Here is a 23,674-nt window from a genome sequence, read left to right as displayed (position 1 = left end):
TATGCATCGTCCAGACAAATGGTCATTACTTTTTAAGAGATATATAGCCTATTAAAAGAGCATTATTACTATCATAATGACATTTTTCACATTCAGTGCTGTTAAAATCACCTGTTCGTTGGTGATGGTATGTTATGTTGAGTGTACCATTCCGTTGGTTGGTGAATTTAACAAATAATTAGGCAACGATAATAGCTAAGGGAAATTTTCTTCTTTCTTCCTTTTTTTCCCCAAAGGTTGACCAAAGTGCTGTACATAAAAAATGAAACAGTAAAACAAGTAATCAAAATATAAACGATATACAAGAAACAATGCAAATAAAAATGAACCCATCATAAATTTTTCAAGTAAACAAGATTTAAGCAAAATTTTAAACAAATTTCCAAAAATAAAATAAACAATTTTAGTTTGAAAGTCAACTTTTATTGTCAAATACAGATAGGATAAACATATATTTAGAAATTAAATTTACAAAATATCTCTTTGGTATTGTTCAGAGGGCCGGTCTAAATGTGGGGGCTGGGCCACATAGTTTGGGGACCCCTGCTATATTGTATCAGTAACATGTAGTGCCAGATGATTACACATACAGTGAAACACCTCCACATGTGATCTCCATTCAGGTTGACAGTTTTCAGCCTGCTTCACCTAACAAATCTGACACACACACAGAAATACAGTTGCTGGTGGAATGATCACAAACAAGGTGGAGTATTTACTCTGTCTATAGACTACAGACTATAGACTATACCAAAAAGTACAAATTTCACAAAAGGACAAGTTTCAGGTATGCTGTTCACCATGCACTGCTCAACCCTAAAAAAAAGTTTTATTGTTGAATTATCGATAGATGATAGATGTATATATACTCCTTTAAAGTATGACCGTGACTACACCTTTAACCGTGTTGTTGTAAACGGAGATCAGCTGATGGACGAAACACACGCCCCGTGGTGAAGGCTTTGGAGCGCAGAGACATCATTTTCCAGACGCGAGAGAAAGAGAGAGAGAGAGAGAGAGAGAGAGATCGGGGGGGGGACTAGGCTCAGATTGGTGGTATTTCGGATTTGGATCAATCAGGAATCGTGGTGGGGACAGAATTTGGGAATTTTGGAGCCGAGGACTGAGAAACCGGTGGGAGATCGCGGGAGCAAAACAGTACCCTGATCTTATAGGAAGAATTATGATAGGTCTCTGGGAGTGCAAACAAAAATACAGCGCTAGCTAGCTGTGGGCACCGGTGAACAAATGTCAAGCCTGCTTTGCACGGTGGATTGTGTCGGTCACCTCGCCGTGAAGCTTCGCTAACTTGCGTATTTGAGAGACAATCCCAAAAACCAACTGAATAAACAAACAGCAGCGCGAGTACATTCTGGTGTGTGTGTGTGTTGGGAATAGGATTAGGGCTCAAGTGTTGTCCTGCTATGGCTTGTCAATATTAATATCGCGCTGAATTGAGCAGTATGTGCATATTTTTAGAAAATAAAAACGAGCAGAATTAGCCAGGATGGGTGTTTCGCGTTGTCTCCGGCTGTCTTTGTAGACAAATCGGATTAGGCTCAAAACTCTTTGCTAGCAGCTAACGAGTCGCGAGCACAAACTAGCTAAGCTAGTCGCTAGGAGTTAGCTAGGTCGCTAGCTTAGCTATTCGCTCGGGTTATTTTTTTTTTCCTTGCCTGAACTGTAAACCATATCCAAGTAATTTTAAGTGAAGAAATGTGACTAGTTGTTTTAAGTTGTCAGTGTTTACATCGATGACAGGCAGGCGTGTTGTTACAGTTAAGAGCGTATTTCGTTTTTACCGGTCGCTTGGTGATTAGCTTGTCTTATTGCTAGCTAGGTTTGCTAGCCGGCATCAGGGAAGCTCAGCTGGTTTCGGGGGTAAGAAGAGAAAGGGGGTCGTAGTGAAGGCAGGAGGAAGAAAATAGTAAGTTATACAAACTTTGCAAACAGTTTGATCGTGACCGAATTGTTTTTTTCCCCCTAAACATTTCTCACAACACTAGCTACTCAATGTCAGAATGGCAGTATAAAGCAATATATAGAGAGTTTTCAGTGGACCAGTTTGTGCCTTGCAAAGACGACAACAATCAAGGTCCCAGAAAAAGAAACTTGGATTTTGTTCTGGGGTTTGGGATCAACTGAGTCTCGAGTTTAAAGATCTAGGTTATCAGACATGTCCTTGCTCTTTCGGAAAGGATAGAAATCTTTGAATTGTGCTCCAGTTCTGCGCCTTACACATCAATGTTTATTTTTTGGTGTCCTCGTGCTTTTGGGATATCTTCAAGAAGCAGCCCTGATTTCGACCTCATAAAAAGTGGGAACACATTCCGGAAAACATGGACTAACTCTCCCATGACGATGCCTAAAGATCAGCTCTGACTGGTAGGAGTGAATGGAGGTACTTTTGATGCACCGTGTGTGTTGTCACCGTAAACAGGCCTCAAAAAAGAAGTGTGTTTCTAGTTGAGAGACTTTGGGGCTTGTTGCTCCTTGCTGTGTTTTGATTCACTTCAGTCCCCCTCCCCCTCGAGCTACAAGTTGCCCCAGTGCTAGTGCTCTTCTTCTTTGCCCATGCACTCAGCCTGCACTGTGTGTGTCAGCTGTGTGAGCTGAAACTGTCGTGCCCTGAGCTGCAACTGACTCCAAGGCTTCAGCTTTCCTTTTTTTTTTTCTCACCCTCACCACCAGCCAATGTGATGGAACTGATGTTCGCAGAGTGGGAAGACGGAGAGAGGTTCTCCTTCGAGGACTCGGACCGCTTTGAGGAGGATTCCCTTTGCTCCTTCATCTCAGAGGCAGAGAGCCTGTGTCAGAATTGGAGAGGATGGAGGAAACAGTCAGCTGGTCCGAACTCACCTACTGTTAAGATTAAAGGTAACTGAGTTCACCCTGTTGTGTTATGAAACAGCCCATGTATGAACAGTCATTGTCATTGTAATGCGATCCCTGTCACTACTGCATGCCCTTGCTATTACCTCTGACCTTAGAAGATATTTTCAGAATTGCCGGACAACCCTGTCAACCTAATAAGTGACCCTTTTAAAGTTCACAGCACCATACTGTGGGAGTAGTTTATGGTATAGCTTTTTGTATAGTTGGGATCTAGGGATCCCCAGGTGTCTGCCAGTATGGCTGAGGGGGTCATGGTAATCTTAGTGTTGGTTAAATTTCAGCAGTAAGTTGTTAAAGGTGTTAGATTTGAGTTTAGAACAGGTGTAATCTAAAGTTTAAGTCAAACTCCCTTCATATGCATTTTAACACAGTCTGGTTTGGGTTAGCTTGTGTGGGTGGAGAGGAATAAACAGCTCATCGCATGAAAACGATCTTTTAAATTCTATTTCAATAGGATTCTACCTCTAAAATGAATCTGCATTGTATTGCATCTTGAGGACTATAAGTTTGTTTTACACTGACCTTGCTTGTAAAAAGTTTTGTTAACTCCTGGGTTATGAGATAAAAAGAAAGAAAAAAATACATGTAAAGGCATTTGCAGTGTCTGTAGGTTGCTTTAAAACCTCCCCCCCCTTCCCAAAGTAACTGTTCATGCAGTCTGTATGAAAAAGACGACTAGAAATTAGAGCTTATCAAGATTAACAAGATAGGGCACAGAATGTTCCTCAGGGGCTGTAAAGTTCAGCTAAAGTGTGTGCTGTGATATTTATTTCCCCCTTACTTCACAGTAACTTGCTTTTATTTAAGCTGTTTTCTTTGTTTGTCTTTTAAGCAAAGTAGCTGTAGTGTGTATGACGGACTTGTTGATTTAGCCAGACTCTTATTATTACTGAAGCTTCTTGGTGTGAGAGAGACTTCTCCAAACCCTGACGTAGTAATGTGCATCAGCAGAGGAACTAAACATAGCATCTTTATGGTTGTGAAAGCAAAACTGAGCATGCTTGAACTTTTGCAATCGAAGGTGTGAAAGTAATATTTATTAAGTCAGTCAGGGCCTTTTTTTTTTTTTTCCCTAGACACAGGCCGTATGGTGTTTGGATTGAAGGAGTCGTGGGGGTTGGGTGTAGTAGAGCAGAGGGAAGGCTGTAAAAAGAGCTTTGTCTTGTGCAGGTCACTGCCTCAGAGCAGGGTATTGTGGTTAAGCAGTAAACCCCCTATTTAATAATTCTGTATAATGCTGCTGAGCTTGTACGGCTGACTCGCTCTGCCAGCAAATCCCCTCGTTTTTGGTTTAAGAATGGAAAAGCGGAGGTATTTCACATGCCCAAAGCTTTTCATGTTTCAGGAACTGAAGCAATTGAATCATCCCAGCCTTATTTTATGTTGAGTTGTGGGTGCTGACTGTCCTCATGCTTTATTTATCAGCTTGAAGGCAGGGGGTTGATGAGTAGTATGCTATCAGACATGTGTATACATAAGACAAAGCCACAGATGTTTACTAGCCTCCTGTTCAATGGCTTAGTCAGCTTATGACTGGCTATGAGTGTACCACATGGTCTAGTGTAACTGAGTCAATCCTCATTCAAAATCCCTTTTACTGTCTCTGTCATTGTTACAATTTTGATTCTTCAGCCCGGTGTATCGTCTCTACCAGAAGTAGTCCCCCCCCCCCTCTTCCTGAGGGAATATTCTTGTCCACGTGACAGTCATGGGACTTTGGCCAGACAAAGACTCAAGATATATGATGAGATTTTGCAGATCTTTGGAAAGATTTTACCAGATCACTAACACAATAAAAAGGCGAGTTTGAGCGCGTGCAGTTGTCTATCAAGCCAACTGAGTTTTGTTTCCACCGGCTTTGCCAAACCATTTCATCATCACATGTCGAAAGCAAATCTTTCAGTGTCTCAAGATATAAAACGCAGACCTCATAGACGGATTACATGAAGTATTGTTAATTAGCTTTAAGCCTATTTAGTTCATTGTACTCTCCACTTTTTCACTGATTTACATTTAGAGTGTCACAGTGGTGTAACAGGTTAACATTCGCAGGTGCCACCTCACAGCTCCAGGAGTTTTGCATGTTCTTCTATGGTTCATGTAGGACTGCGCTGGGTTTTTTCCTGTTTCCTCTCTGAATTGACAGTGCTGTATTTCTCCAAAGTATAAATGAATATGTGAATGTTCACATTGACATCACCACATTTTTGTCCAACAGTCTTCAAAACCCCCCTGCAGTGTTTAGTTCTTTGAATAGGGAAAAATATGTTATGGTGTCAAATTGACAATGCCTCCAAGCCACTGACGTTAACGCTTTTTGGTTCTAGATAAGCAGTATTTTAGTGCTAGAACCATCCATTTTGGCTGCTGACACGCGGTCTATAATGTGGTAAGAAGGCACGGATTTGAAAATATCACAACGATAAACAGCTTTATTTAGAATAAGAGGCAAAGAGAACGTGACCAAAAACTCATGAGACAAACCACACTGCTAACTGAAAAAGCTTTGTCAGGGCTTCTCTACATATGGTCACCAGAGCGGGCAAGCATAAACAAAGGCTATCTCCTGAGCCCAGAGGCAGTAGGTCATTGCCTACTTCCCGTTTAGGCTGGAGTATTTAAGGGCAGCGGTTAGGGTTGCTGAAAAACGATACACTTAAGACTTGCATATTAATCAGTCACTAGATCCAGCATCTACACTGCTCTACCAGGTTGCTCCTGCCTCATTTTGCACACAAATGGGAATTCTGGTTCTTTTCAGCAGCCAGAATCTGTTTGTATTTTAGGGACTATATCTTCTGAATAATATTACCTACATAATTTTGGTCCCTGCCATCATTCATATAATCTGACAAATGTGGAAATAATTTTTTTTTTTTTTTTTTTGGTCCAAGTCTTCAAGCCCTGTTTTTTACCCATGCCATGTGGAAATGTGTTCCCCCCATCTGTTTTGCCATATTGCAGATGCAGGGAGTAGCGCTACATTAGTAGCATTCCATATTGAGCAGCCCTTATTGCTGGCAGTGTGCTCTGTCTTTTTCTAACCAGTGGTATACTTTTTAGTCTTGAAATCGTGGCACAGGCTCATTATTGCATTACAGCACTGTCAGTGTGTTTTACTGTGATCAGCTTGTTGACTGTCAACACCACTGCGCTTTCGAAAATGGAGAGCTGAAGAGGTTACATAGAGTGTTGGTACTTTTGGGACAGACAGATAAACTTCATTAATCCTGTGAGGGGAAAATCTTGAGCTACATCAGCTTAGTCAGTTACAAGATACAACACACACTAAAGGTATAAAATGTAAAATGTTCATATATTGCCTGAAAATGAAGATTTTAATTCTCACCTAAAAATTACCAGCAGTTCTGCACTTTGTAGTTTTTTTGTGGCTTTTTCACTGCTGACTCTCATTCTGTCCAACGATGACTTGCTGAGCAATTCTCAGTCTCAGTGTGGAGTTGTGTGATGCAGCTTCGTCTCAGCAGCTGTTATGTCAGCTCTAGCTCAAACGTATCCCATGGTAGTTGATTAAATTGCAATAAGTTTGTTTCTTGTCATAACAGAGCCCACGAAGTTAGCGAATGTATGAAACTAATCAGTTTCGCTCATTAAAGCTTACTCAAGTAAACTTTCAATCACACATGGTTTTAATCTTAATGTTTCTCCATACCACCAATGCATCTCTTTTTTTTCTTGTTTTAATTTTTCATTTGACCCCTTTATTTCATTTCTGGCTGGAGATGAGAAAATATACTGAGTAAATGTACCACCACAATCCATGAACAACTGTAAAAGAATGAATGGTTGACATGGTTTGGACTGGTGTATAAGAAAAGTTAATATATTTGGATCAGTGGTTAAGCATCAAGACTCATAAAGGCCAGTTGTAAAAGTGAAGTTTTGACAGCGACTTTAGGCACATGTAATGGTTCTTGTATTTCAGTAAATAATATATCCATTATAATGCGCGTTTTAATTTCTGTAAACAGTTTTTACTCACTGCGAATAGAATGGAAGGATGTTTTACATTTAGTCTGATTCAGCTTTTATTGCAGTTGTAAGGTTATATGTAGCTCACAGAATCTTTAGAAAATTGTAGTATATTCACTTATGTTTTTACATTCACACTTCCTTACTTTCCTTGGAGTTTGTACTATGTGTTTTTGCTTTGTTTTTTTGCCAAGGGGATATTTTAGCACTGAACCTGTAACCCTTTTAGACTTTTTTATGCCAGAACTTATTGGCAGTTGTCCTACCCCCACTCACTCTGTAAACCTTTGTGTGCACGGCCAGTGCGTCTCTAAGGGAGAATAGATGGCCTGACGACTTGAGCCTCACTTCTGAGGCTTGAACTATTCTCCACCTTTCATTTGTCTGAACCGTAGCCATCATCTGTGTCGGTGTTGTTTTGACAGCTTGCCTGATTCCAAATATGTTCGGCTGTGATGCACGAGCTTTAAAATGTATTGGTACAGTGAGAGCAGCCATTTTATTTTTGTCACAGCGCCAGTGTGGTTTCTGTCCTCAAATGAGGTTATTCGGTCATTTATTTCCCCTGTGCATATGGTAGCCTGTGTGTTGCTACACTGAGAAAATAATTTTGTCAAAGTGTGGTGAAGAATTTATGTGATTAACAAAAATGTTTACTTTCCCAAAGGAGAATGCCAAGGACTGCTAGATGATTTTTTTTTTTTCTCTTCCTATTACACTGTCATAACATGAGAATATTTTGAGTTCCAGTATTGCTTAAATTTGTACTGTTACATGAGAAAGCTTGTCATTCTCATGGGCTCTGATTCTTGCTCTTCTCTCAGATGGACAGGTCATCCCCCTGGTAGAGCTGTCAGCCAAGCAAGTGGCATTCCATATCCCGTTTGAGGTGGTGGAGAAAGTTTATCCTCCTGTTCCCGAGCAGCTTCAGCTTCGCATTGCCTACTGGAGCTTTCCTGAAAATGAGGAGGATATCAGGTAAGAATGAGACCCACTGACACCGAACTGCAAATTTGTGGGTTAAGTCTAATCATGAGGTCCAGCAAGGGAAAAGAAACCATTTGTGCTTGACTTGTTGCACATGTTTTTTTATGATGTAGATTTCTCATAAAAAGATTTCATTTGTTTTTTATTTATTTATTTATTTATTTATTTATTTATTTATTTATTCCTTCCATCTATTGAGGTATAGGTCTGTTTAAGAGTAGCTGCATTGGGCTGATAATTATGTGCATTGATTGTACACAGATATTGGGGTTATTATTCTTGAGGTATAATGTACTTTTTGGAGTTTCATTTTCTTATGAATATTTGCTTGTTTCACTCAATTTATGTTACACTGCTGACAAATGGACTTCAGTTAAATTTCACTTATTTGAGTCATAAATGAATAACTAACCGCAGGCATATGATCATGCATAATTGTGCATCGTGGTTATGGCTATCAGAAATCATCTTCAGTTTAAGTAGCCATAATAACAAATACCTCTTATTCAGCTTTACTGAAATGTAGTTTTTCCTCTGCATTTACATTTTTCCTTAGATCATGAATGAGTGCAGGTTCTTGGGTGCTTTTAACCGGCCAAATTAGGGCATGTTTCATGTAAATAATATGTATATGGGGTGTGTTGTAGGTTGATGATGTATAAATAAGGGATTAGTGGGCCGAGGCTTTCATCCATGCAGTTGAAGCTGATTCACTAGTACTCAGGTTTTGAACGTTGTACACTTTCATGAAGCAAGTGCATTTGTTTGCAAGTGCTGTTGTTTTTCCAACTTGTCATAATTGATGAATGGGACTATTGTCTTTGTAACAGTAAGGCCCAGTTTGCTAACATGCACTGGTGTGTGGGTCTATTTTTCTTTTCTTTAAGTTACAGCTGAGCAGCTGCTTAGGTTTGCACACACGCTGCATTTTTCTCTTCAGTTTTAAAGCCACCTGTTGTGTATGAATAGCACTGAATAATGTATTGGTATGACTGCTTGCCCTTTTCCATCTCTTGCATTTCTTCTTTTCTCATCTTGCTTCACACTCTCTGCAGGTTGTATTCCTGCTTGGCCAATGGGAGCCCTGATGAGTTCCAGCGTGGAGAGCAGCTCTATCGGGTGAGAGCTGTGAAAGATCCCCTGCAGATAGGTGAGAAACTTCATACTTTACATGCTGTAAAACTAACAGCATTTGATACCATTGGATATGAACCCTTGAAAATGTTTTGCATTAATCTATTTGCCTCACTACTGGGGGCAGTTGCTAGTTGACAACTGACAGGTTTTTTTTCCCCACCAAATAAAGCATTTAGTGCATCAGTACAGTAAACACTCCGTTGTCCATGCCAAACCCATAATTTACTCGGCCTTTTTCTTTAGACGCAAGGCTGGAGAGCGTCTCTGGTTTCCTTATGTCACTGCTAAAATCAGTCCTCATCTAAACAGCGGGGTTGTTTCAGACTCACTGTTTCTGGCAGAGCTAAATGCGAGTGTGGTTGGTTTGAACAGGGCCTGTGTAAATGAGTGTTATTGTTGGAGGTGGTGGGCTGCACAGCAGCAGAGACTCATCCTCATGCAGCTGGCTTGGTAAGGAGACATGCTGGACAAAAGCTGACCCCTCTCTCTCTCTCTTTCTCTCTCTCTCTCTCTCTCACTCTCACTCTCACTCTCTCTCACTCACACTCTCACTCTCTTCCAACACATGGATTCTAGAGAGCAGGGACAGTCCATGTCTCCATGCGTTCCTGATTGGTTTTAGATTAGCGTGAATGAAATGAGATTGAAAGGATGAGTATACACTCACTCCTAAGACAATAAACAATTCTTAGAAAAGAGTGAAAGCCACTGCTATTGTGTGGCTGAAAATCAATTATAGGTCTACTGACATAATGGAAGTCATTAAGAAGCTTAAGGTGGGCAACAACTAACTGTGGGATTTCTAAAATCTTTTTCTAAAAACCTTTTTCCTATTCTAATAAAGAAAATATAGAAAATACACTACATGCTTTTGGGTATTGTGTGGAAAAACTGATTGAGAAGAAGAGAATGTCCTGGTTGAACTGCTGCTGAATCTCTTGGGTGCTATTAAATTGTCTGTTATTAGCTCATTACCCAAATGCTGCCATTTCACCTGGGAGCAACCCAAGGCAGAATAAACTGCTCTCTCTGCATCTCATTCTTCATAGCCTAAAGCATATCTGAGTGCAGGACTAATTATGCCAAAGGGAAGCATGATAATCTAAATCGTGTCAGCCATATGTTTTACTGTTGTATGACATTCATAATAAACTACCATGTTTATATATATATATATATATATATATATATATATATATATATATATATATATATATACACACACACACACACACACACACACACACACACACACACACACACACACACACACACACAAATCTCTCTAACCCCCCCCAAAAATTCATATAAATCTTTCAGAGATTCTTCTTTTCACCTAGGTTATTGTCAGTAATATAATTGTAATGAAAATTGCATTCAATTAGAAAAGAATGCAAAAAGACGCATTTTCAATTGTGCTCTCAGACTTTTGGGCTTGTGCATATACTGTGTGTGTGTGTGTTTGGGTCTGGCATTGGTGGAACTGTGGCCTGAACTGCAGAGCATTTAATATATATAGACTTGTTCATAGCCCAGTGACTGCACATGTCTAACCATGCACCAGAGCAGATCCTCTCTTGTGGCTTATTCAGTCACATGCATTTATGTAAATTATATGTTCAAAAGCAGCTCATCAGATCAGAGACTAGCCAAAGGGCTCGAGACATTAGATCAGAAAGTGGAGAGTTTCTCTTACTTTTATAGAGATTTTTTATTTTATTTCATTCATTCATCTTCTCTGGTCTGATCAGTGAACTGACAGCTTGGATTGTTCAAAGAAACGAACTGCAGATGTGTCTCAATTTTTTCAGTCAATGGCTCTATCAAAGAGATGATGTGCAGTGCCGGTAGGAAATAAAACATAACCACTTTAAACCATCTTATTTATAGCCATAAATGAATCACTAAATGTAAGCGCTGCCCCAATTCAGTCTAGTTAGTTGCCTATCCGGACCATCACAAATTCCTGTTCTATACCCCCGATCTAGTGCACCAGAACAGAACTAGTATCCTAAATTAAGATGGATTGTTGTTGCCAGTTGTACTCGCACCCTCTGATTCTTAATCGTCTTGTGGGGATGGGAAAGCCAAGTTAGTGCATAGAGCAATTAAGCACTTTTTGATAGAAATGGATATGACATTGCCCTCTTGCCCTGCTGCTGACCACATTAAGGAGGGAAGTGGGTCAGAAGGAGAACGCCTTTGGCAAACAGGTAGAGAAAGGGAATGAGAGTGCAGGGAAATGGATTTGATCTGGAGTTAGAGTTGAAGGAGGCCTGTTGAATCTGGAACAGCAGCTCTGAGCCGAACCCCCCCCACCCCCACCCCCCACGTCTCTTTTTCTTAGCTGGCTAGAGAAGGCCTGGCTGCTCTCCAGTGGCAAAAAGCATTTATCCATCCCCCACTGCTTAACGTCCTTACATACACACACTCCCTGTCTCTCACCATCTCACTCAGTTCGTCTCTGTGTCACATTGAATAGAAAATAAACTGTTTTTTGTTTTCTCAGTATGGGCAAAAGTTTCCTTAACTTAAGTGTGCAAAGATGGTACTACTAGGACTAGTTTCTTGTTCCTAAATATGTTCTGTGGAATACAACCAAGACATAAACTCTTATACAGGGACTGAGCCTCACTTCAGTTCTTCAGATTGAGCAGTTTGGAATTGACACACCAGATTTTTATAACTTTGCAGTTAAAGTGCTTGTCTTCTTTCGTAAGTGAATGTGTAACAGATGTGATCTCTGTTGCTAAAATGCAGATTTCTTTTGTCCCCTTCATGTACAGGTTTCCATCTCAGTGCCACTGTCCTCTCACCCCAAGCTGGCCAGTCAAAGGGTGCCTACAACGTGGCAGTCATGTTTGACCGCTGTCGCATCACTTCCTGCAGCTGCACCTGTGGAGCCGGGGCCAAATGGTGCGCTCACGTTGTGGCGCTCTGCCTCTTCAGGATTCACAATGTGAGTGCATTTCCTCTCAGTTGGTGTGGATAGACTTTCCACACTGAATCTGATCTTAGTCATAAAGAGCTGGTTTTCAGGTCTTTGCAGTGATTTCTTTTTCCTTTTTGGTGTGGAAGCCGGTTAAAGTGCTCGTTTTGAATTTAGGTGGCAGTGTTTAGCAAAAACAGCTGTCAGAGTCCTTTAAATGACTGCTTCTGCTAGGTTATCAGTTCTCTATTTTGTCTCCACTATTCAGACATAATACAGCCCTACTCAGTTGCAGAGAATGTTAGGGGATGCCGTCATGAGAAACAATAGCAAATCTATTCTAATTCGATCCACATTTAATCTCTACATTCCACATTGTCATGTTGCTTTTGGGATTTCTTCTTCTTGTCAAACCAATTAGGATTGCTATAAAACACACACACACAATTTGTGGTGGTGAAGGTTATGAAATTGACTGTTTTATCAAATCATGGTTAAAATCTGCCCAGTCCAGCTGACTAGAAAATATATCAAACTGTGGCCAAATAGAAAATAAATAATGGCTCAGATCGACACAGTGCTTTTGTTTAGTGGTAGCTTACTGGATAAGGTGTTGGACTGCTGATCGGAAGGTTGTGCATTCAAATCCCAGGTCCAGCAAGCTGCCACTGCTGGGCCCCTGAGCAAGGCCCTTAAACCTCAGTTGCTCAGTTGTATAAAATGTGATGAATTGTAAGTCACTCTGGATAAGGGCGTCTGCCAAATGTCAGAAATGTAAATGTATGTAAATGTTTTGTTATGTCCTGCAGAATTCCAGTCTATTATTTAAATAATGTGGAATGCCACAGGTAAAACATAGCAGAACCAGGTGATGGGAAGAAGGCTTGGGGTTGTAAGAACGTAGGTTTGGTTCCAGTTGGTATGTCCATGAATTATGATAGGCTCTTGCTCTCTTTATACGATTAACAGTGTCTCATTTATGCCAGTTTCTTGGGCATTTAATGAGTATGCATAGTACTGTCTAACTCATTTTATTTAAATTTTTTTCACTGTAAACAAATTTTCTTATAGATCTTTTTATGACTGAGTCAATACAAAAACATTTTATATTTCCAAACATTGCTCATCCAACAAAAAATAAGAAGTTATAGAAAATATCTTTCGTAAAAATATTTCCAGCCTTTTTTTTATAACTTGTAACCTGAGACCTTTTCATTTAAAAACCAGAGTTGTCAAACCAAATATTGTATTTCTATTACATTATATTACTTGACTGCTCTTTATAGTTTTTTCTTTAATGTATAAATGTTTTATTTCATTATGTTCAAAAGCGTATTTGCTTTACAGAATTTCTTTGCAACTTAATATTTTATAATAGCCTAGTTTTATGGCTCTATTAATAAGCAGATCTTTTTCTTGATTAGCTAGTAAGTAATTAATCATGCTTGTGTTGCACAATTTAAGACTTATCAATTATTCTGACTGATTTAAGCACTCTTTCCAGGTCTCAGGTGCTCTCTGCAAGATGCCTACAGAAAAAACATGTATACAAATGTAAAATATTAGAATATATCTTCTGGTGTCTTATCAGAATCACATTGTCATGTGTTGGTCATGTGTTGATTAAATTACTGCCCAGAACCACACTATACTCGCCCATATCTGTGTCTGTGTGAAGTTGATGTGGGTGTGAGAGTGCTGAGAGGCTTTTGATTAAAGTCTGATGGCTCCCTGTGGAGCGCAGAGGGAGGAGGCAGGGATCTGCACTGTCCTGATATCCCCCTGTAGAAGGGCTCTGCTCTGCCCGATAGACGCAGCAGCTCATGCTGTGGGTGGCTTTTAGCATTTGCATGTTTGTGAGTGGGCAGCTTTTCTTCTGCATGCTTCAGCATGGGGAAATTATGAAGCGTCTAATCTGAATACTTTTTTTTTTTCTTCACACTTGCATGCTTTGTTTCTTAATGACTACCATTTCTTAGATATTTGTGAGTGTCAATGTGTAAAGAGGATTATTTGTAGAAATGCACAGGCATGATGATTTTCATGTGTGAAAAGTTGTACATCTCCTCTATTTTGTATAGAGACCAGCTCTTTCACAGTTTCATGCTGCATAATTATTTCATTCAGCCTTAGCTTCAGTGACAGTCAGTTTAATGCAAGGGAATCATGCATCCTATTTTATTTTTGTTCTGCATTCTGAGGAAAAATACTTGTATGCTTCCCTTTTTGCTTCAAGACTTTCTGTCTAGCCCAACATGCTTTATTAAACAGTGTTAGACTGAATCTGGCGAGTAGGCTTTGAACCCATTAACGGCTCACAGACCTGGAGGTGTGAAGCCCTTTTCTGTAGTGACCTAATGTGGGCTCAGTGTAGACACTGAGAGCTGTTGTTTCATCTTCATAAAGCCCGATCCATTTTTACAACTGAGGTTTTGTCCAGCATGCAGGCTAATGATTGACAGAAATTCTGTTTTCTCTCATATAATATAAATACCAGTAGTTTTTTCTTTAAATGTGAATGTGGGAAATGGTATGTGTGAGGATGTTTGTACTGTGTATCATATCTGCTATGAGTGGGCTTTTTGTGGTTTTTCACACTTTGTGGTGTGTCTGTTGGCTGTCATGCATTTACTTTTGTGTTGTACTGAGTTATGCTGTCTGAATTTCTAACGTTATTTCATACATAGATATAAGATTTATTAGTGATATGACTTCAACAAGAGTTCTTATAAATCCCCATAGACTGTTATGGATTAATAATGTTAAAAGATAGACAAAGGGGAAAAGTATTTGCTTTGGACCTACACAATATTTGAATAAACCTTTACACAAGATCCACGCTGATGGAACATGTTTACAATATTATGTCAGGTTTGTGTTTCTGACACACATTCACCTTTTTATTAGATGTGACTGTTACATTAAAATGGCATTCTAAATTAGTGACTTAGAACAAAATTTTCCCTCTAATAGCACCCTGGTGAGCCAAAAAATGAGCTCATCGGAGCTCACTTGTTTGCCTGGGGCTTATTAAACACCCTGTATTTGAAAGACAGCTTTTTGCATGTCAGTAAAAAGTATATGTGGAGGAAAGCAGTCAGGAAGTGGTATTTACCCCTAGTAAAGTCATCATATATTGTGTCATACATCAGTATGGCATGTACACTGCACTCTAGCTTTACCTGAAGAAATATAGAGCTAGTAATTTAAGTGCAAAACCTGACCTCATAAACCTTCAACTTTATAAATGAGTATTTAACTTTCTGATAAATCAAATGTATATGTATGGTGTAAGCAACAATGTCATGTCAGAATAGTATTAATGACATGATATAAGATATGCATTACACTAATGGTGTGATAACAAAATGCTAGCAAAAGATCCAGGGCAAAGCTGCTTATAGTCACTTAAAAAAAAAAAAAGAAGAAGAAGAGTAATAAAGATGTGTTGCCAAAAAGTGTACAGGAACTGCTTAACACAATATTAGGTAGGTGGTCATAATGTTATACCTGGTCAGTGTATCTTATCGTGTATGCACCATTCCTTATAGTTAAATAATCTAAAACGGTTTCAGAAAGCTTCAAATTCTGCCGTGATTTCTTTTCCCCTATATTCAATGATGACAGAACAGTTCAGTGGAAGAGCACCTACACTTTTAAGCCTAAAAGAAACCATGAAAATTGTTCAGATGGTGTAAATATGCAAATTGGCCGCCACAATTTCAATTATTTTATTTTAACTATGGAGCACTTCTTTTCTGCAGGTATGAGAAAATAGTGATATTTCAAGAGGTCACCAAGTTTAAATGAAAAAAATAATATGGAAATAATTTGGTTGGCGCTCACCATGTCAATGATGCTAGAAATCCTTTCTCTGAAAGATTTTGTATAAATGATGAATGGTCCACATGCAAAATATTATGTGGAAGGTTCTCAGCCTCTTGCATGCGCCCTGTTTGCCTAGTCAGAGTTAAATCTGAGTTAACATTGTGATGTATGTCCTGACAGGCTTCTGCTGTGTGTTTGCGAGCCCCCGTATCTGAGTCCCTGTCCAGACTGCAGAGGGACCAACTGCAGAAGTTTGCACAGTATCTCATTAGTGAGCTTCCACAGCAGGTAAGATTGTTCCTTTTGAATGGTTTATATAGCACTTGATCCTTTTAAAATTCCGTCTTTTGTATTGTCATTTCGTCTGTCTTCCTGTCTTATAAAACACAAGAGCTAGACATACCATTATTTACAGTATTAATACACCAGATGTCAGTTCAGGTTGCTTGAAATGATGCACTTAAGCTTATTGCTCCGCTTTCTATCAGTGATTTTAGGTTAACAAGAATTATACACTGGATAATAGACGTAGTATGATGTGTATGCAAACCATACGATTTATTACGATTGCTGGATGTGCATTGTAATACATCGTTTTCTTTGTCGCCAGATCTTGCCCACAGCCCAGCGTCTTTTAGATGAACTTTTGTCCTCGCAGTCCACTGCAATCAACACAGTATGTGGAGCTCCAGGTATGGACAACCCTTTCACTCTCAAACTGGTTGTAAACCCCACAACATCTTGTTCTGAGACTTGAGGCAGTTATTACATGTTTGCTTAATAACATAATTACATCACGGCACAGACCATCAGGTTGATTTCTGGGTCTGTCGTTTGTGTGTTTGCCATTATAGAAGCAGCTGCACAAACACATTTGAGGTGAAGACTCGAAAAATGCTGCCTCCTTTTGCCTTTTATCAGCTGTTTGCTTTACAAAATAAACAAAACGCTGCTTTAAAAGCAGCCCAAAACAAGCCCAATTACTAAAAGTATGCTATATGGCCAAAAGTATGTGGACACCAGACTATCCCACCCATATGTAGTTCTTCTCCAAATTGTTGCCACAAAGTTTAAAGCACTCAGTTATATAGATTGTCCTTATATGTTGCAGCATTGCAGTTTCCCTTCACTGCAAGGGGCGCAAACACCTTCTAACATGACGGTGCCCTTGTGCACAAAGTGAGAGTGGTTAAGACATGGTTTGCTAGAGTGGAATCCCTGATCTCAACCCTAATACCTTTTGAGATAAACCTGAATGCCGACTGCACCCAGTGCCTGACCTTACTATTGCCCTTGTGGCTGAATGAGCACAAAACCTGAGAACCATGCTCTAAAATACAGTGGAAAGCCTTCCCAAAAGAGTGAAGGTTATTATAAGAGCAAAGGTTACTAAATCTGGAATGAGTTGTTAAATAAAAAAACACATATGGGTGTGATGATCAAGTATCCACCTTTGGTCATATAAGGTATGTCATTTACAACCCCTGTACAGTATTTCTTTTTTTTTTTTTTATATAGCTTAACAGCATGGTTACTACTGCAAAAAAAAGGCTCTGTAATATTTAGAAATAACATCATGCAATACAAGATGTTATTAATAATACGGAGTTTCCCTTCTGAAAGGCAGCTATTCAGAAGTAGGCCGCAGCACGACCCAGCTGCCAACACCGCAATGTAATGAAGTCTGCTCAGCTCACAGGCTCTGAAAATCATTCTTTTGCCCCCTAACCTAGCAGAGTGCCTTAGAAAGAGTTCATGTTGAGTATACACAACTGCATATTCAGAGAGATTTTTTTATTTATTTAGTCTTTCTGTATTTGAAGTCTCCTCTTGTGGTATCTCACTGTGTCTGTGCAAAGCAAGCTGTCACTGTAACTCTAATGATGGTGAAGGTCACAACCTCCCCTGAATTGGCATTGAATTTATTATTAGAGAGTATGTATTAATAGAGTGTAAACTTACATTGGTACATTGTGATTTATTTTATGAGACCTCCTTCTCTGTGAAAAACTGCTGCTGTAGCAAGTCCTAATTAAAGCGTTAAGCTATTTCCTAAAACAGAATAAGCTAGTTAACATTAATTGTTATTTTCGGGGGTCCATTGAAGCAGAAAACCGAATACGAACACACTACTATAAATGATGTAGTTGGACGAAAGATCTGTGATTAATAAAATGTTAAATCGAACACATAATGCATTAGAGGAAACCAGACTAACTGCTTTAGTGGTCATGTATAGATTGAGCTACATTAAAGCTCTAAATAAGTCTTCTGACCCTACTACTGATATAAACATTAGTAAACTCTGATGGAGTCTATCTTATAGCCTCTGTTACATGTTTAAAGAATTTTTTTTATACAAAACGTGTGTCATTAAATAAGCATTTACATTTACACTTACTCCAGATGATTATCTTGGCCCTTCAGCTGTATCCCACAGAGACTTGTAAATGCCTGCTTTAATTTGCCGCCTGTCTGAATGCTGTAGATTAACTATGTGTTTTACAGACCCTACTGCTGGGCCTTCGGCTTCAGACCAAAGCACCTGGTACCTGGATGAATCCACCCTCAGTGACAACATTAAGAAGACACTGCACAAGTTCTGTGGCCCTTCCCCTGTAGTGTTCAGGTATGTTCAGTTCATTTTTATCGTGGAACATAACTCCTCTTATGTGTGTGGCAGTGTGGAGCTTACACCTGATTAGGACAGACTTTATTATTATTTGTTGAATTGAATTGTTTAAGAAACAAAGCATTTAGTGTTTAATTAAAGAAGATGCAGTCTTGATCATTGAGAAGTGTGAAGCTTAAGTTTATCAGAAACAGTTCACCGATCAGGCATAACATTATGAGCGCTGACAGGTGAAGTGAATAACACTGATTATCTCCTCATCCCTGTTAGTGGGTGGGATATATTAGGCAGCAAGTGAAAATTTTGTTCTCAAAGTTGATGTGTTAGAAGCAGGAAAATGGGTAAGCTTAAGGATTTGAGAGAGTTGGACGAAGGGCCAAATTGTGATGGCTAGACGACTGTATAAGAGCATCTCCAAAACTGCAGCTCTTGTGGGGTCTTCCCGGTCTGCAGTGGTCAGTATCTATCAAAAGTGGTCCAAGAAAGGAACAGTGGTGAACCGTAGACGGTCATGGGCAGCCAAGGCTCATTGATGCACGTGGGGAGGGAAGGCTGGCCCGTGTGATCCGATCCAACAGACGAGCTACAGTTGCTCAGACTGCTGAAGAAGTTAGTGCTGGTTCTGATGAGGTGTCAGAATACACAGTGTATCACAGTTTGTTGCGTATGGGGCTACATAGCCGCAGACCAGTCAGAGTGCCCATGCTTACCCCAGTACAGGTTGTAGTAAAATGTGAGTAATAAGGCCACCATATGTCTAGTACTATGATTTTAGTGGATGTATTGATACAATGTGGTATTGCTGATGTCACTTGTTCATTGAATGTGGTTTAATGTTTCGATTTTATTTAGAATGAGGATAATAGACAAACCTCTGCAAATGTTGTACCTCTGTTTTCATTTGTGTCTTCCAGTGATGTGAACTCCATGTATCTTTCATCCACTGAGCCCCCAGCTGCAGCAGAGTGGGCCTGCTTACTGAGGCCACTGAGGGGCAGAGAGCCCGAGGGCATCTGGAACCTTCTGTCCATCGTCAGAGAGATGTTCAAGAGGAGAGACAGCAACGCAGCACCACTCTTGGAAATCCTCACTGAACAGTGCCTCACCTATGAACAAGTATGCAACAAGTGCTTACTTTCTTATTCATGCTCACAGAGATGAAGTAAAACACCAGCACCTTTTACCTGTATTATTATAAACAGTATTATGACTCATAGTAGTGGAATTCTTACTCTGTTTTATCAGACAGTTGTGGTTTAGCATTAAGGATAAATATCCTGTCTGATAAAATTGTACTAGTCTATCTCTGTAGCATGTAAAATGAGAAATTAGTGCACACATCAAATATTCCAAGACCGCAAATGTATTCCTGGCTTGTATTTTGGTTGTTACACCATAGCTAAAACATTTTTGCTGTCTTTGTGGTTCAGATCATTGGTTGGTGGTACAGCGTGCGGACATCTGCGTCTCACAGCAGTGCCAGTGGACATACAGGTCGCAGTAATGGGCAGACAGAGGTAGCTGCTCATGCTTGTGCCAGCATGTGTGATGAAATGGTGGTGCTCTGGAGGCTGGCTGTGCTTGACCCCACTATGAGCCCTCAGAGGTACAGCTCAATCAATGCTTCTAGACTTCATGGCTCTATCTGTATACTGTGTGCGAAATTTGTACATAAACTGTCTATAAGTAGTATCCTATTTGTGAGATGTGGTAGGGCATATGACCATCATGAATTAAGCGCTTCTGTGTGTTTGTGTTTCACTAGGCGTTTGGAACTTGCTGCTCAGCTCAAGCAGTGGCACCTTAAAGTGATTGAGATTGTGAAGCGGGGACAGCACCGCAAGTCACTGGACAAACTCTTCCAGGGTTTCAAACCAGCAGTTGAGTCTTGTTACTTCAACTGGGAAGTGGCATATCCTCTGCCTGGCATTACCTACTGCAGTGCAGACAAAAAGAGTGCTTCCTTTGGCTGGGCACGGGCTGTGCAGCCACAGAGAGGGGCCAAAATAGGGACGAGTGGGGAACCTCTGGAGCCCGGAGGAGGAGGTGGACGTGGTGGGGGATCTGACTCTGGAGGTCTTGAGCACAAATCACGTGGCTCCCACCCATCACCGCAAGAGTTGGCCGTGCGGCCCAAAGAGACCATTGTGAGCAAAAGAAAAGCCATGTCTGGAGTGAACAGTGGAGGGATGTTGGTACGTTTAGGTGGGGGTATGTCTCTATCCTTAGATGAAAACGCAAAAGGTGCGTATAAAGCTTGCAGCTCTTCATTGTCTACTAGCAGCAAAGGCAAACTAATGCAGAGCGGTAAGAGTTCATGTGGAAGCTCAAGTGCTGCTGGTGGGAAGCATCCAAGTGCTAAACGTCGCACTAGCAGTGAAGACAGCTCTTTGGAGCCTGATATGGCTGAGCTGAGCCTGGATGACGGCTCTAGCCTGGCACTGGGAGCTGAGGCGAGCAACACGTTTGACTTTTTGCCACCACCCCCTGAGATGCTACCCTCACCCAGCTCTCTGCTCAGAGAACCACGCAAGTACAACAGCAGTAGTGGTGGTGGCAACATCACCAAGGAGCGAGCATTTGAGGGTAAACGTGGTCTCCACGCAGCAATGCCATTGCCAGCAGAAGCCCCTCACTGCTTCCCTAAAGAAAGCCCAATGGCTGCCATGGCAGTAGAAAAAGAAGTGGATGTAGAGGCAGAACTTGAGGAAACTGGAGGAGATGAAGATCCAGTAGAGGATGGTCTACCCTCTATATCAGCAATGGTCACAGCAAAACCTTCTCGAAGCCGAAGAGAGGGAGAAGGAAGCAACTCGGGAGGGACGCCCGGACCCCAGATCCCAGAGGCAGCTGCTGGCGGAGACCCAGTTGGCGAGGATGATTACCAAGCCTACTATCTCAGTGCGGCCTCTGAGGAGGGAGCTGAGAGAGGAGTGCCAGACAGCAACCTTGAGGAAGAACCGGACATCTTCGCTGGAATCAAACCTCTGGAGCAGGAAGGTCGGATGGAGGTGAGAAATTTTGTTAGGCATGTTTTTTTTTTAATGATGATGCCTTGTCTCATACATAATCTATGGATTACATTATTTAAAAACATCTGCTGTGTGTAGGTGCTGTTTGCCTGTGCAGAGGCTCTATATGCTCATGGTTACAGTAATGAAGCATGTCGTCTGGCTGTGGACCTGGCGAGAGATCTCCTGGCCAACCCTCCTGACCTCAAAGTGGAGCAGCCACAGACAAAGGTAACAAATTAAAGCAGACAGATATATTAGGATACACCATCTGAATCTGACCAAAACATAAATAAATAAATATTGTGGATGTCAAAGAAAAATTCAAAATAGTATGTTTAGTATTTGAATATTAACCAGTTTAGAATTTTATACTGCCACAGACTAAAATAACAGTATTAGGAAGTACTGATGTATTGTGTAGACCTTGTGTACAATGCTGTTAATGAACAGAAGATGGCATGACAGTGGCCTGGATACATTACATGATTAATGATATCAAAGTGAAGCAAACTGTAATCTGTGAAAATATCAATGAGTTACTACAGAATTTTCCATATCAACCATGATGAAGCATTACATTTTGCTCTGTTAAATCTGTTATAGGGCAAGAAGAGTAAGGTGTCAACAAGTCGACAGACACAAGTGGCTACCAAAACCCTTTCCAAGGCAGCCTTCCTGCTCACGGTGCTGAGTGAGAGATTGGAGTTTCATAACCTTGCTTTCAGCACTGGTATGTTCTCGTTGGAACTCCAGAGACCTCCAGCTTCCACCAAGGCCCTGGAGGTACACACCATTTCTTCACATGACCAAACATTCCTTTCAGTAATTATATCTTTGCTTATAAATTTTGCTTTCTGTTTTTTTTTTTTTTTAGGTAAAGCTGGCATATCAGGAGTCAGAGGTGGTTGCTTTGCTAAAAAAGATTCCTCTGGGTCTTGTGGAGATGACCGCTATAAGGGACAGAGCTGAACAGTTACGTGACGGAAACTTCTGTGATTATCGGCCAGTTCTGCCTCTAATGCTGGCTAGTTTTATTTTTGATGTTTTGTGCACTCCAGGTGAGTCTCAGCTTTGCTCTTAATTTGACCTTTTACTCATTTAAATGATGATCCCACAGGGAAAACCTACATGAAGATACCAGCTAATCATTTCAGATATGCTTGCATAGTAGTAATGTGGTTTAAACACACTGCAGTAGATGACAGGTGTCAATATAGATATATATTTATCTGGTGGTCATATGGCACATGTATTGAAACATGTTCTAAATATTATGAATACATTTTTCCATATATTTCTCCCTGTTTTTATTGTCATAGTGGTCTCTCCTACGGGTTCTCGGCCACCCAGTCGTAACCGTAACAACGAGATGCCAGGCGATGAGGAGCTGGGCTTTGAGGCTGCTGTCGCTGCTTTAGGTGGGATTGAATGTGACTCTTCACCTTAATGTCCATCTGAATTATGTTCAACCAAGTACTAAATCAGTTATACAACTTATAGTAAGTGTGTTTATCTTTTTTGTGGGCAGGTATGAAGACTACAGTTAGTGAAGCAGAGCACCCTTTGCTGTGTGAGGGCACTAGGAGGGAGAAAGGAGATCTCGCGTTGGCTCTTATGATCACCTACAAGGATGACCAGAGCAAGCTGAAAAAGGCTCGTAATGTTTTAGTAATTCTTCGTTTTGTAGTTCTGACATTATTCAAATGCTTTTGGGTCATGTTGCTTAGCTCATTTTTTAAATGAGGATTCACAACTTACTCTACCACACAAATTTGTTTGCCTTTGCAAAATTGTGTTTCTATACCAGCGATGGGTGAATATAAAGAACAAGAGTGGTAGATAATGCCTTTTTTGCTATATACTGAAGACGTTTGGGTTTGGTGAATATGAGACAGAATTTTAGCTCTTATTTCTTGATATTTACATTTAGATATGTTAAACAACATAGAACAAAGCACCTTTTGTTTAAACCCGTCCATTTTTCAACTGATCAAACATGTTAGGTAGTTGTTGCTTGTTGCCCAGATTTGCCGTCTTAGATATTATATAGATATTCAACAATTAATAGCTCTGAATATCTACTATTAGTTTGAGCCCTGGTAACATGAAAACCAGAGAGCTGTCTATGGGAGAAAAGCAAGTCATTTTGAAATGGAGAAAAGAGGGAAAATCAATCGGAGGCAATGCACAACATTAGTCATATCCAATGCATTAATCTGGTGTGTCCTGAAAAAGAAAGTGTACTAACCACTAGTCACT

At 40.3% G+C, this 23,674-nt stretch overlaps 1 protein-coding gene across 3 annotated transcripts in view; it reads left to right on the top strand.

Moving 5' to 3' along the window:
• Window positions 1-958: 958 nt before the first annotated feature.
• The window catches only part of zswim8 (zinc finger, SWIM-type containing 8), a 33,369-nt gene continuing 10,653 nt past the window's right edge, over window positions 959-23,674 (top strand). Inside the window, exons 1-15 of one of the 3 annotated variants that reach the window (XM_058383253.1) lie at window positions 959-2,877; window positions 7,713-7,866; window positions 8,931-9,025; window positions 11,799-11,971; window positions 15,950-16,057; window positions 16,380-16,461; window positions 18,278-18,398; window positions 19,316-19,517; window positions 19,832-20,007; window positions 20,167-21,412; window positions 21,512-21,643; window positions 22,019-22,198; window positions 22,290-22,473; window positions 22,735-22,833; window positions 22,944-23,068. In XM_058383253.1, coding sequence (XP_058239236.1) covers window positions 2,700-2,877; window positions 7,713-7,866; window positions 8,931-9,025; window positions 11,799-11,971; window positions 15,950-16,057; window positions 16,380-16,461; window positions 18,278-18,398; window positions 19,316-19,517; window positions 19,832-20,007; window positions 20,167-21,412; window positions 21,512-21,643; window positions 22,019-22,198; window positions 22,290-22,473; window positions 22,735-22,833; window positions 22,944-23,068 — 3,255 coding nt within the window. In that variant the 5' untranslated portion in view covers window positions 959-2,699. The remainder of the gene's footprint in view (window positions 2,878-7,712; window positions 7,867-8,930; window positions 9,026-11,798; window positions 11,972-15,949; window positions 16,058-16,379; window positions 16,462-18,277; window positions 18,399-19,315; window positions 19,518-19,831; window positions 20,008-20,166; window positions 21,413-21,511; window positions 21,644-22,018; window positions 22,199-22,289; window positions 22,474-22,734; window positions 22,834-22,943; window positions 23,069-23,674) is intronic. The other 2 variants (XM_058383232.1, XM_058383243.1) reach the window with 2 other exon arrangements.

Source organism: Hemibagrus wyckioides, linkage group LG03 (assembly GCF_019097595.1).
Source record: "Hemibagrus wyckioides isolate EC202008001 linkage group LG03, SWU_Hwy_1.0, whole genome shotgun sequence".
Taxonomy (NCBI): domain Eukaryota; kingdom Metazoa; phylum Chordata; class Actinopteri; order Siluriformes; family Bagridae; genus Hemibagrus; species Hemibagrus wyckioides.
The sequence above is the reverse complement of the archived record's forward strand: the minus strand, read 5'-3'. Positions and strand labels throughout refer to the sequence as shown.